The sequence below is a fragment of the Labrus mixtus genome, chromosome 13 (genome assembly GCF_963584025.1).
Source record: "Labrus mixtus chromosome 13, fLabMix1.1, whole genome shotgun sequence".
Lineage (NCBI taxonomy): Eukaryota > Metazoa > Chordata > Actinopteri > Labriformes > Labridae > Labrus > Labrus mixtus.
In genome coordinates, this window is record NC_083624.1 from 843,022 (window position 1) to 858,261 (window position 15,240).

Sequence of the window (15,240 nt, forward strand, 5' to 3'; positions counted from 1 at the left end):
TGCAGGCTTATAAACTTCATAATTTAGGTTTAAAAGAACTTAGACAAACTTTCACCTGTTCTTTATAATTTGGGATGATCATTTTCAGTCTGGTTTTTTTTCTAAACAGTCTAAATGAAAAGACTGAGGAGACAAATTTAAGGCTGTGAATTTTCTGTGTTGTGGTGCAGTGTTGTCATGGTGACCATACGGTGATGCTCTGCTTCTGTCTGCATGTTTGTTTATTTTTTACTGGAATGTGAAACGTGGAGTTTGACCCCAGACAACAACCAAAGAGAGGACGCACGTCTGCTCCAACATCAACACAGACAAAAACATCACAGCGTGCTGAAGATTGGTTCTCTTTTGTCACATCAGGGAAGAATATAAATCTTTATTTTAGATTGAACCTGTGGCTGTGAACACACTCTGTCAGCTGAGATTAAAGAGTACCGTCAACACCTTTATTAACTACGCTGTCATTACCTGCAGTCAGTCTCAAGGAGCTGCAGGTAAGTCATTCATTTACCATCGGGGGGGGGGGGGGGGGGGAGTATAATTTAACAGAGTGAAACACAGTGATAAACATAAAGTGTGTACTAAAGTAAGATTTTAAGCTCAAGCATATTTTAGTTATTTGGATGTAAAGGTTGTTTTTGTCTTGATGTTTAACTTTTAACATTTTATCAAAGAGCACTTTTCAAAATCCAAAGTTAAAACAGATCGGCCATCTTTGAAGGTGCGCAGGTATATCCACTGGCTGAAGCTCATTTATAAAGCTCTTCTTGGTTTGGTGTCTTCTTATTTATGTTCTTACCTTCAAAGAACCAGAAGCCGCTACGCCTTGTGTTCCTGTGATGTCTTTAAACTGTCTGTGCCTCGTGTCCGCACGGAGCTCAGGAAAAGAGCGTTTAGTTTTGCTGCTCCCTCCGCATGGAACTTTCTCCAAAATGAATTGAAAATGGCGGATCTCATCTCGCTTGAAGCCTTTGGCTCGATCTTAAAAGATAAAATACGTGAGACAATTGGACAGAGCCTGATGTGTTTCTGTAATCTGTGATCAAGATTCTGCACTTTATCTGTAAATCAATCTGCACGTTGTAAAGTGTTGTTCTCTCTTAACTTATTGTTTGTCTCTTTATCATGTCATGTTTTTTTATGACATGTGCTGCTGCCCTCTTGGCCAGGTCACCTTGTGAAAGAGAGCCTGATCTCAATGGGTTAATTACCTGGTTAAATAAAGGTTAAATAAATAAATAAACAACAAAGAAAAGCAGTGAAATAAGAGAAAAAGATCAAACAAGTATCAGATTTTTAAAAGAGAAGAGATCTCTATACAGCTGAGAGAAGAAAATCTGAAAATGACATTTTGTAAAAGAATAAAAGATTAAAAGTATATAAATAAATTAAAGGAAGACTCTGATAAAAGTCTGTCTTGGTGGATTATTAGCTATTTGAACGTCTTAACTCCAAACACATTACTGGAGAAATATTGTTATAATACCACAGTCTAATGGTTTGTATGGTTTCTGAGCATCCTTCATCTGTAAAGCAGCTGCCTCCTCTTCTACAACACGTCTCTGAAGTTTCATCACCGCGCTCTGACACGAGCGTGCTGCTGAGCTGATGGAGTGCAGGCTGAACTTAAAGTCGCACATCATTCTGAGCTCTTAAAGCCGACAGGACGGCGGATGAATTAGGTGATGTCTAAACAGCGGATCTGCAGCTCGGGCACGCAGCGTGGTGGTGTAAATCAGCCCCCCCCCCTCCCCCCCTTAAATATCACAGGCCTTCACATCCATGGGTGTCCCGCTTATACAGTTACATTAGTGGATCTGGAAGAGATTAGAGCGCTCATACCAACAATGAGCTGTGGGAGGGTTTATGAGGGGGCTGAACACCATCAGACATGGGGTGGTGGGTAACAGGAGAGGACGTCCCAACTCATTCATCACGGTGCATGTGAAGCTTATTCTGGCGCTCTGTGTTTGGATCATAAATAAGACGAAGAGGTTCACCAGCTCCAAAGGATGTTTCAGCAGAGCCGAGTGGACCAGAGAGCTAATGTTTTATTGTTTTCAGCAATAACACGGCATACTGAAAAAATAAATGACTCTGGAAATATTTTATGATGTCGCCTCTTATGCTGTACTAATATTATGGCGGGAAATTAGGATTTAGTGTCTTTCAGCCCATTGTTTAGGTTTTACAACGTCAACATGGGTCACTCTCAGTGCTCAGATCAACCTGTTCTAACAGCAACAAGCAGCTGATTTACGTTTTTAAAAAACTCTAAAAATAGTACATGGACACAAATCTGACAAAAGTAGTAGTAAGTAGTAATCATTTATTTTGGTCACAAGAAAAAACAAAAACATTTTGAGTGAAAAGGTGTAGGCTGAAGCTTCAAAACATATCGGAACAAAATTTGTTCCAAGAATTTCTTTAAAAAAAACCAAATGAAACAAACAAAAAAAAAAACAGAAGTCACACTCACAAAAAATAATCAAACCGACCTTTTATATTTGTTAAACACCATTTTTTAAGCAAAAATTTAAATCTGGAAAGTGAACTACACATTCTTAATTCCACAAGTTAACCCCTTTTACCCAAATACACCTGTTCTTTATGTTTGTCCTTACCTTTGGTTTTTTATACACACCTGTTCTTTATGTTTGTCCTTACCTTTGGTTTTTATACACACCTGTTCTTTATGTTTGTCCTTACCTTTGGTTTTTATACACACCTGTTCTTTATGTTTGTCCTTACCTTTGGTTTTTTATACACACCTGTTCTTTATGTTTGTCCTTACCTTTGGTTTTTATACACACCTGTTCTTTATGTTTGTCCTTACCTTTGGTTTTTATACACACCTGTTCTTTATGTTTGTCCTTACCTTTGGTTTTTTATACACACCTGTTCTTTATGTTTGTCCTTACCTTTGGTTTTTTATACACACCTGTTCTTTATGTTTGTCCTTACCTTTGGTTTTTTATACACACCTGTTCTTTATGTTTGTCCTTACCTTTGGTTTTTATACACACCTGTTCTTTATGTTTGTCCTTACCTTTGGTTTTTATACACACCTGTTCTTTATGTTTGTCCTTACCTTTGGTTTTTTATACACACCTGTTCCCCTTAGTTCATACCGGCTCTCTCTAGTTTCAAACAAACCTCTGAATACTGTTGGGAAGCAAATGATTTTACGCTTTGTATATTATCTGAGCAGTTTTTAGCCCATAACTGAGGAGCATTCAGCAACTAAAGAGCCAAATGTTTCCATCAGGAATGAGTGGAGAGCTTGAGAGAGAATTTACATATAGGATCATTTTGCCAGGTAAACATGGCAATTATTTTCTATCAGATTTACCTAAAAATTTATAAAGTGAGAAATTGTGTTTTAGCTTCTGAGCTTATTTTTTAACACTGCAGGTTGAATGATATTCCTTATTAAGATTATCCATTTGAACCAACATAACCTTCTAAAATCTTTTAGTTTGTTGTAGTTTCTCACTGTCCTCTCCATTCTTCTTACCATGCTGAGGGGGTTTGATTATTAAAATAAAAATGTCCCTGCAGGATGATTTTTAATTATGGTGCTAGAAGCAATTAAATAATCAAGTTTTTAACATAAACATCTATTTACAGAAACAGCAATCTGGTTTGCTCTGATAAAACCCACAGCACCAACTGTTTTCACACTGCACTGAATGCAGATATTATTATCTCTTATCTCCTTGATCTTTTATCCTTGTATGGTTTCAATCTGCTTCTTTCATTCTTTCTATCTTTTTGGTGGTTTTATATAGTTTCTTCTTTCTTCTGTGATTTCTTTCTGCTTTTAAATTGTTCTTATTTGTATAATCTGTGGAACTCCTGTATTGTACTCCTCACATTTCTCTATTTTATTTTTTTGTAAAGCACTTTGTAACCCTGTTTTGAAAAGTGTTATATAAATAAAGCTTATTATTATTATTATTATTATTATTATTATATTCCAGAGACAGATTTCTTTAAACCTTATGAAACCAACGCTCTGTGTGGAGTGGCAGCTATTAAAGGTAAGGGAGAAAATATATTTTTAAATGATCTTTTACTTCTCAAACCTGATTTGTGTCTCCCAGCTGTTCGACTTCTCGCTCAGTTTCCCCTTGTCTTAAAAAAGAAAATATATTGAACATGGATCATCTGCTCTCACAGACCCCGTCAGTATCATCAGCCGTCCTGAACGCCGCGGCTTAAGACCTCAGTTTATGTTGATGTTTTCCAGAGCACACAAAGAATCTGCCCTCACCTCAGTGCTTTCAGGCTTTCTCTCCTTGAAGGTCGAGTAAGGCATGACTTTGTAAATTGATGTGTGGTAATGTTTGATCCAAACTCAGGTTGGACTGTCTTGTGACTCTAATTGTTCTTTTAACCCTTTTCACTGAACATCTGTCCAACATCTGGCCCGTGAGCACTCGTCATCTTCTCCTGACGGGGAGTGGAGTCATGGAGTGCTAAACTAACCCTGTCCTCTCACTTTCTTTATATTCACACCAAAAACTCCCCGTGAGCAGAAGCAGCTGCTGCTGCTTCCCCACCTCTCTTTCATTAATAATTCAAGACCCTTTATTCCCCATAAGTCATGTGGAATTCCTGACAGACCGAGGGAAGCGAGCACAGACCTGATTGGTAATTGTAGTTATTGTAAGAGCTTGGAAACGGGCCAGAAATAATCTAAGTCACAGTTAAAAATGCTTGTGAAAATATAGATAGCATAGTGTGTCCTCGCACATTGTGGAAGTGTTTTTCTTCTTTGGAGAACTTTAAAAAATCCAGTTCTTAATAACTCTTCACCTCTTCACCTCCTCCCTATTTCATCATTCATGGACGCTATCTCTCCTCAGCAAAACCGTAGACTATCATCCTGCTGTCAAACATGAGTCCCTTATCTACTGCATCTCTGGCCCACTTCCTCTGTTTTTTAAATTAGAGTAAAACATATAGTCCTGTTAAGAATGAGCAGTAACTCACACACAAACTAACAGTCATATAAACGAGGACTGCTGAGCTCTTAAATCTCACAAACTTTTCTGTAAATCTTTCATTTGGTTTGGAGAGGACATTAAATCACTGCGTGCGTTCCAGGTAATAAAAAAAACAACCACAAACAGTGTGTGTGTGTGTTGTGAGGGGGAATCTTTCAGAGTCATTCGTCCTCCATGTGTTTCCAGGTGTTCATTGTATCTGCAGGATATTGTTTTGGTTATAGTGTAGAGCTCTGGTTCAGTAGTGTGAACAAGCAGCTCATAGTGCGAACAAAAGGAGAACAAAAAGCAAATCATAACTGGAAAACTGTAAAAGGAAGCAAAACACTTCACAGCGTACAGCATGCCAAGCAAAACACCGGCTCCTCGGTCGGAGGGGTGGTGCGAATGTGTGTGTGTTACGCTTCTTTCAGGGAAAGTGTGTTCAGGCATGAAGCACCAAAACATCTATCGTATGATGGAAAACTGCTATGAGATTTGGTCAGAACTACAATACCCCCCCATACTGCATATTTAAACTGAGGTGTCAAGTAATGAAGTACAAATACTTCGTTACTTTACTTAAGTAGAAATTTTGGGTCTCTATACTTCACTGGAGTAATTATTTTTCAGCCGACTTTTTACTTTCTACTCCTTACATTTTAAAAATCGCCTCGTTACTCCGATTTCATTTCGACTTGTTTTCATTCCGGCTTGTTTTCATTCCGGCTTGTTTTCATTCCGGCTTGTCATCGTTCAAAAAAACACACAAAAAACCTATCCAGATAAATCGCGCCATCCAGATAGAGTGAATTTGATTGTGGTTGGATGAGAAGTATAAACATATACCAGTCTGACACACTGTGGCGCAGCCTTTTTTTCCCTTACATTACTTTAACTTTTATACTTTAAGTAGTTTTGAAAGCAGAACTTTTACACTTTGAGTAAAACGTTTGAGTTGATACTTTAACTTCTACAGAAGTCTTTTTAAACCCTAGTATCTATACTTCTACCTGAGTAATGAATGTCAATACTTTTGACACCTCTGTATATAAATGAGTGTAAGTGAACATCTTCCTCCATTGTGGGTGTGTGTATGTACCTGTGGATCCCTCCAGTGTAGAAAAATTAAGCCAATAATGAAGTACTCAAACACCCTGCTCCTGGAGCGTCCACTTCAGAAGCCAGGGATTCCCCATTAGGTCCCATATTAAGATGTCCATTCTTACAGCTGTGACGGCCTCTTCCTGTTTGTTACTCTTTGCTGGCTGTGTTCTCCTCGTTGCAGGTAGATGTGGGTGGAGTCAGGGAGGAGGACTGTAATGCAGCACACCTGAGCAGGCTGGTTTTTGGGAGTCTACAAAGCAGACCTGCTCCATCTTCTCTTCTCTCCTGCAGACTGCTGTTAGCATTTGTTTGATTGTGTTTTGTGTTGGAGTTTGATGCTCATTCATTCACTCTCACACACACACACACACACACACACACACACACACACACACACACACACACACACATAATGTTGCCGATGTGTGGTCTCCCTCTGTTGTCACTGCTCTGTTGAGCCAGATTGTGACACAGCAGTAATAAATACGTTTATGGACTGTGACAAAAAAAATGGTTTTCGTTTGAAAAGCAAATTTCTTAATTTGTAAAAACTGCAGGGTTTAATTTTTGATAATTCTGTTTTGATGATATTAAACAAATAATGATGTATACATTTGCACAATTAGAAGGTTTGGGCTGAGTTGACTGACAGGCGGGCGCCTCAACTCTACTTCTCTGCCTGAAACTAATGATCCAAAGCTAGAGGTTGAGATATTATTTTCAATATGGCGACTGCCATCATCGACTTCAAAACATCTCTGAAGACCTTTTTTTTGCAGACTGCGTTTCCACAAAAGCGCCTTTACTAAGCTCAGCCATCATCACGTCTTTGTACATTCATCTTGATTTCGCGATGGTGTGTTATTCTTTTCCGAGTCTGTGAATTCACATTGCATTTCGCACAGTGGAAGCTCCACATAGACAAATAGTGAAACATGGACGAACGCACCGCACTGAGCTCCCCTGCTGGCTCCGCTGATACTGATACCCCTTCTATTGTCTTTATCCACACACGCGCCCACACACACATGCACCACACACACATGCACCACACACACATGCACCACACACACATGCACCACACACACATGCACCCACACACACATGCACCACACACACATGCACCCACACACACATGCACCCACACACACATGCAGCACACACACATGCACCACACATGCACCACACACACACACACCACACACACATGCACCCACACACACATGCACCACACACACATGCACCCACACACACATGCACCCACACACACATGCACCCACACACACATGCACCACACACACATGCACCCACACACACATGCACCCACACACACATGCACCACACACACATGCACCCACACACACATGCACCCACACACACATGCAGCACACACACATGCACCACACATGCACCACACACACACACCACACACACATGCACCCACACACACATGCACCACACACACATGCACACACACCACACACACATGCACCACACACACATGCACACACACCACACACACACACACCACACACACATGCACACACACCACACACACATGCACCACACACACATGCACACACACATGCACCACACACACACACAACACACACACATGCAGCAGACACACATGCAGCACACACACCTTCCTCCTGTTGCCTTCCTTTAGTACAAACAGCAGCTTGTCTCACCCTGCCTAATTTTGTAGCTTTGTTTATTCTGTGTTTATGACGATATTCATCAGCAGTACTTAGAGACGCTCGAGTAAACCACTCGTGTTATGTAATGTTTTAATCGATATTCTGTTATCACATCAGGAGATCCACCCTTATTGATGCCAATGAAAGGCGTCTGATCCAACCTTCACAACAGGGTCCTAAGTCTCTGACTAGACTCTTCTCCTCTGTCGCCCCCCGGTGGTGGAATGAACTTCCAAACCCCATGTGATCTGCAGAGTCCCTCTGCACCTTTAAGAAAAAGCTAAAGACCCAGCTCTTTCATGAATACCTACTAACTTAATGATGATGGTCTCCATATTATTGATGATGATGATGGTAATGACGATGGTTTTTGTTTGATAACGACGACTTATAAGATGGTTTCTATACTGATTAGAGCTCTCAAGAACTGCCCTCAATGTTGTGCTTTGCCTCTGGTCACTTCCTGTCAGCACCTGTGTGTCCAATCAGACTCAAAGCTGATCGTTTGCTCTTACTGACATTGTTCCCTTTTTTCTAGATCCTTGTTTGTGTTGTTCTTACTCTCTGATGTACGTCGCTTTGGATAAAAGCGTCTGCTAACTGAATTGTAGAATTTTCTGTCTCTCTCTCTCTTTTTCTTGTGTGCGGTGATTTTTATGAATTAAACAAAAAAAAGGTCCGTACCTATACTTGGGCAGCCATGAATATGTGTTGGAAACACTACCAAACTTCACAGAGATGTAAATTTGGCGCCTTGAAACGGCCGTCTCAATAAGGCTTGAGACTGACGTCCATGTTTTATACAATCTATGATCCTGCATTAGCGGAAATAATCATTCTAGCTGTTGGATCAGGTGTCAGCTAGATCAGTTTTGTGGGTCTCTGTGGAGAAAGCACAGAGTATTTTCTCAGCATATTGCACAATAGTATCTAAAAAACGATCTTTTGGCAATGGGCACACGTGTAGTTGAAGCTGACTTTGTCAAAAGAAAAAACTGCATTTTCCTGTGACCGCACAATTTACACATTTCATCTTGTTTAGTGGGTTAGCTTGTGGAAGTTCACTGACCCGGAGCGGGCAGTCAGCAGGCTGGAACATCAGGAAGATATTGGGGTGGGGGGGGGTTTCAGGTCAGATGAAAGGGGGCTTGTGTGGAGGAAATCATTCACAGAAGGGAGAAGAGGGAGGCCATGGTGATGTCAGAGGTGACCATCACACAGCAGGAGCGCTTCAAGATCAAGGCAATGTGCCAGGCTACAATCAGCAGCTCATTCACATGGTATGACCTGTGGAAATCCCTGCACAGCTTCCTCAGTGGAGTAAATTACAGCGAAATAGAGAGACAGGTCCAGATAATGAAAAGGAAGAGAAAAATATGTAGGCGAGGGGGGGGGGAGAGGAAGGACATAAGTCTCCTAAATTATCTTCATATGTTAGAAAGAGGAGAGTTACAAACACACACAAAACAGTCACTGAGGGGCATAGTCCTTCTATTCCCCCTCCCCCCCACCCCCCCTTTTATTGTGTGTAAATGACAGTGACTCTTCAGTTACAAAAACTGCCACCGTGTCCTCAGGACAGGAGGAGACACTGGAAGGAGGACGTCTCCACTTTTCTCCTGAGGCAAAGAATGAGGCTTGACCTTGGCAGGAAGTTTTCCCAGGGACTCACCACATCCCTCAGACTACACATTGTAGTGTCATCCTTGGCCACCAAGACTGTCCCCCCCCCCCCCCCCCCCCCCCCCCCATTAAGAGGTGGGGGGTGGGGCTTGAAGCAGCTGAAGTATGGTCACAAATGAGCCTTGAAGCTAATTGCAAGGAGGAGAGCTGGGGGTTGACACCATAAACTGTATAAAAGGTGGCCATTGTGCCTTTGTGACGTTGCACTCTGGTTTGTGAACGTCTGTTTTGAAACCCTTGAGTTCTGGATTATAGCCTTCACTGTCTGAGTTCATTGGAGTTAAAAGTGACATTTTGCAGAGTTTTTTTAGAGCTTTGCCCAAGCCTAAATCATGTCCTCGCTAGTTAGCTCGTGATCAGACAAAGGAAGCTCATGCCAGCCTCAAATGGCCAAATGAATGAATTCTCTATTAGGTTCTGTTTTCATTTCCGGGGCTGATGCTTGGTTGAATTTTCTCCTGCAAAAGCACAGCAACAAAGACACCCGTATAAAGCCTTACATTAAAGTCTTTATATGTGATTTTTCACACTTAAATGTAGAAATCAAGAATATCCTCTGAAAATAACTCTGTGAGTCATGACTGTCTACAATGGGTGTAACACCCGAGTCCCACTGTCTGTGATGTTTTCAGAGTTTTCAGAGTCCTATCTTCACTTTGTTTACATCGCCCGGACGGCCGGCTGACTCCTCCCCTCGTGTATAAAAGTTGTTTAATTGAGGGACTAGAGAAAAGAAGAATAACATACTGTACTCACTGCTTAACTGTGTTTCTAGATCACGCTCATTTCAGGTAAATTTACATGCAGCGTGAAGATACGAGCATAATAAAGATCGCTAGCATTAGCATGCTAACACAACAATGCAGCGCCAGTTGTTTTGGTTTCATGCTGGTGCTCAAGGGCGACACCTGCTGGATCAAAACATCACATATAAAGCCTTTAACAACTTCAAATCACTACATGAGGATACAAATACATAAATGACACAGATGTTGTCTTGAAAGCAGAAGAACAAACTGATTTAAATTGAATAAACTAACCTTAATGTTAAAAGAAAATGAGTTCCTTTTATTTTGTTTTTGTTGTCTGATGTTTTAGCGACGATAATTGAAACGTGTATTGTTTGTAAAACTGAAGCTTGGCCGAGGCTTGCCTGGAGTACAAAGCATAAGTCACTTTGGCAGCGGGGATAAACCCACACACAGTGAGGTTGTGTTTTAGCTGACTTTGGTTCTTGTGTATGAATTCAACGCCTCAAATGGAGCAGAAAATGCTTTTCCAAAACACATTCCATCGGTGCCTGCCAGTTAAACCACATTATTTTAGTAATTTTGAGGCATGGAGGAATATTCAGAGCTGAGTTACCTGGACAAAAAAAGAAATCACTGAAGCAAAAACATTTTCAGTTTTTTTATATACATAAAAATCACATGTTACACATTACAATAGCAAAGGAATGCCTCTGTTCATGTAGACACATGCTCATGTCTCCAGTCTGCTCTAATCGCTACATGACATCTTTTCAGTGTAAAAGCAAACATATGTTACCAATCACATGACAAAATGTCAGTTTATCAAAAGGATGTTTCCTGTAACAGACGGAGAGTGAAGTACAACTCAATGTTTGTGACAAGACGTCATCTTTTTTTTTGTCAAGCTGTAGCACACACACACACACACACACACACACACACACACACACACACACACCTTTAAGTAAAGCAGTGATGTTTTTTGGTCCTTAATGAACACTCCATTGTTGCTCCTCACAGCTGCTGTCTACAGTGAAGTAGTAAAGCTATTGTTTCATGTTATTTGGTCATAAAAACTTTTAACCTTCTGCCGCGTAGAGGCCGATGTGCTGAAACAGAAAGACTATCACCACCTGGACACATGCATACTTCACACTATTAGCAGTGATGCACGCTATAGAAGTATATATGTACAGTATGTAGCATAATAAAGGACAAACTCAGAAGATAACAGAGCTACCTCAAAGTACTCTTTAAGCTTCTCAGTAGTCCCAGTTTAAGCTTCTGGACAATGTTTAGCAAGATGTAGAGCTGAAGAAAACAGAAGCTGCTTGGAAAATGTAAATCATTTACTAATTGGCTTTTCACTTTTTCTTTAAAGTTAGGCCTTTACATTCCTTTTGTCCCCAAGCCAAATGCTAGCCAAAACCAGGCTAAGCTACTAGCAAAAACAATGGACAACAGTCAGAGAAACAGTCAACCACACGATTACATTTAAATTGTCATTTTAGTTGTTTACAGATAAAACAAAGAAAATATAACATGAATTATTAATTATCTGAGATGTTGGTAGGCAGATTTTGACAAAGTCAGGCTAGCTTTCGTCACTAAGCTAACACGGAGCTAGCAGGCTATAGCTTGATACGGTAGCCTATGACACGAGAGTGATGTCAATCTTCTCATCCAACTCTTTCAGACATTTAAAATATTTTTAGATTATTTGTCTGAGGGGTTCAACTGATTTGAAATAAGGTTTCTTTGAGACAGCAGGACTGAACGCTGAGCAGACATCAGTGTGTGAAGACTTTAAATTACAACATGAAGGAGGCATAATGTTCAATATATAAATACAACTTGATACACAAAAAAAGAACTAACACTATTACTATACAATCAACAAGTGATGCCCATTAGATTATAAACATCACACGCTAACACACAACATACATCCCATAATACAACCATACACAAACAGTACAGGCAATGATTTTTACACAATCACAATCACTGTTTTGGCTTTACAAATGAGTGACAATATTCATGTGATTTCAGTAACAGCTGGTAAAAGAAAAACCGCCTTCTAAGTGCTTTCATATCGGGCAATCAAAGGTGATATTAGCCTGCATGTCTTCAAGCTTCTCTACATGATTCAAGCAGAAAAGGATTTGCTTTCTTTTTACTGTCTTCTAATGTCAAACACGATACACAAAGTGGACGGAGTCTGATATAAAACAAATCAGTTCTAACATAGGATTATATTGCATTATACTCAGATTTAGAATCAGTGTTCATGAAAAGCTAATTTGTCAGTTTCAGATCAGCGGTGGGTTGTCCACAGCTACAGCAGTGTACTCAGTCTCAGACATGTTGGACGTCTCAATGAGGCGAGCCAAGCCCGTCCTCGTTGAGTATTTGAAGATGAAGGCCTTCATGAGGTCGTAGCGGTAGTTCCTGTTGATGAAGTTGTAGAGGATGGGGTTGAAGCAGCAGTGGAGCAAAGACAGGCACTGAGTGAGGTGCAAGGCCACGTAGATCACGTTCTCCAGGCCGCAGGTCAGAGGCACCAGGCCCAGCTGAGACAGAGAATCAGCGAGGAGGACGGCGTGGTACGGCCCCCAGCAGCCTAGAAACACCACGATGTAGGCCAGGATCACCCTGCGACTCACGCGGCGCTCCTGCTCCACCGTGGACGACGGTGAGGAAGAAGAAGAAGAGCGGGTGAAAGCGCTCGCTAGCAGGGCGTAAAAAACTGCAATGACGGGGAAGGGGAGGACAAAGCCCAGCAGGATGAAGCTCAGCTGCACGCCCACCATCCACTCCCTGGGGTTTCCCTCCGGGTACACAGGCCTGCACAGCATGGTGTCCCCGTGGGTGGACTTCACAGTACCCAGGAAGTAAGTGTCCGGGAGGGAGGCGACGAGAGCCAGGAGCCACACACCCACACACACTCCGCGGCGGATCAGCTTCCTGCGCGCTCCTCCCTCGCCGTCCCCGTGCTTTGCCACGCTCAGGTAGCGGTCCACGCTCATGCAGGCCAGGAAGAAGATGCTGCCGAAGAGGTTGACGGAGAACAGCAGGTGTGTGAGTTTACAGGCCACCTCCCCAAAAGGCCAGTGTCCGTGCTGGGCCAGCGAGCTCACCCACACGGGCAGCGTGGCACACACACACAGGTCCGCTACCGCCAGGTGGGCGATGTACATGTGCGTCTCATGGCGAGGGGTGGAGTCCCTCTGCGCTCGGATGTTCACCCACAGGACTAGCGCGTTAGCAGCCAGGCCCACGATGAAGATGAACGTGTAGAGGACGCACATGGAGTAGAGGAGAGCGCTGCGGTTGAAGGCCGTAGCGCACACCATCGCATCCACGCTGGATATGTTGCTAAATGTTAAGGAAAAGTTGAGGTCCCCAAACGACTCCCAGAGGTCCTCCAGCTCACTGGTGCTCAGACTCATTTTTTCCTTGCTGGGAGAAAAACCTGAGACAACCTCTGATCGGGATAAATCCTGCAACAACAAAAAAAGACAAATCATCATTTTTGTTGCATATATTTACATGGACAAAGATCAAACAGCTGAACTTTGACTTTCTGGTTTCATATTTTAGGAGCAATTTTCTCCCATATAAAGCCGGGCTTATTTTACTCATGTGGAGTTTAACGTTGCTGAGCTAATAAAACATACAGCCCACTTGTGGTATGCCACCAGATCCTGAAGAATCTTAATGTGGTTAACTTATTAAAACACTGCTTTCATGAGTTAATAGAGGCTCTCTGTTTGCCATGTCGCATATATAGAAGTGCTCAGTGATTGATGTGCAGTCAGAGGGCAGTACAATAAATGTTTACATTAGCTCCCCTAGCAAAGACAGCAGATTACACATAAGGAAGTGGGATAGAGAAATCCAAAACAGGGTGTTTTTTTCCGAAGCATTCTGGTGCAATCCAAGATAAAGTGTAGGTCGGGGTGGGAAACCTGATGCCATTTGAAAGATTCTTGTTATAGTTGTAAATGTTTTTCTTCTGCTCTCAGAGGAGGGGGTGAGAAGGGAGCTGTCACCACCCGACATGATCAAAGAAAACGCTGCTCACAACTTCAAATACGTCATTTTTTACAACATCTGATTTCTATAACCCGGCAGCACACGCACACAATCTTAAATACAGCAGGACACATTAATGCTGGAGAGGTGACTGAAGATCACAGAGGCAGTAAGCTGGAGCAGCTCGGCATAACCTAAATGATTCTTTTGAGTCTGTCAGGCCACTAAAAAAGTTCAACACAGTGTGCATTCAGTTTCTCCTGTGATGTCTCTTTTTTGCTCCCCTCGCCGGCAGACTTCCACGGTGTGAAAGATCAGAGGTGAAAGGTAATAGATCAAAAGCAGAACACGAGCGATTTAACCCCGCTGTTGCCCCCGGCTGCACTCGTACGCCCACAGAGTGAGTTGTGTGTTGCAGAGATCCGCGGGAGGCTTGACGCCTGCAAAATGGTCCGAGCGAGGTTAAAACGAGGGTCGCTGACCACTGAGGGACACAGCACGCCGCAGAGCAGTGAAATGTGAGCGTGTCAGACATCTGTCTGTGAAACTGAGCTGTACACGGGATAATTGGCACAAAAGTCTCAGGGGATGATGAAAGAAAAGTCAGACATAATATAATTATACACACGGACACCTGGATCGTATCAGGATGTGCTGCTGTAGAGTCTGCGTTATGTGGTGTCTGTTATCTGTTTACTTGAGGATTTATTTGACACAACTTTTCACTTTTACTCGACTGAATCTGTATAAAACCAAGATCAGGTAGAAAATGAACGCAAATGGATATGAGACTAAAACATTTTATAGCATGCAAAATAGTTAAATAAGCTTCACCCTCATCAAAATGCATGTTCCCATGTTGATGCAGCATTATTAATAATAATAAAATAGCCCATATAAGGGATGATATAACATGCATTGTGTGCAGGGGAACTGCATCTTGTAACATCTTCTTTTTTAATCTCTGTGAGG

The 15,240-nt window shown here is 41.9% G+C and overlaps 1 protein-coding gene and 1 long non-coding RNA gene across 2 annotated transcripts in view; both read right to left on the reverse strand.

Moving 5' to 3' along the window:
• Positions 1–2,410: 2,410 nt before the first annotated feature.
• LOC132987509 (uncharacterized) lies at positions 2,411–3,194 on the reverse strand. Its single transcript, XR_009675623.1, has 2 exons — positions 3,066–3,194; positions 2,411–2,598 (listed from the first exon to the last, which is right to left on the reverse strand). It is a non-coding gene; the product is annotated as an uncharacterized LOC132987509 (long non-coding RNA).
• A 7,680-nt stretch (positions 3,195–10,874) lies between these two features.
• The window catches only part of ackr3a (atypical chemokine receptor 3a), a 5,991-nt gene continuing 1,625 nt past the window's right edge, over positions 10,875–15,240 (reverse strand). The window contains exon 2 of the mRNA XM_061053038.1: positions 10,875–13,733. Within this exon, the coding sequence (XP_060909021.1) occupies positions 12,543–13,682 (1,140 nt within the window). The 5' untranslated portion in view covers positions 13,683–13,733 and the 3' untranslated portion in view covers positions 10,875–12,542. The remainder of the gene's footprint in view (positions 13,734–15,240) is intronic.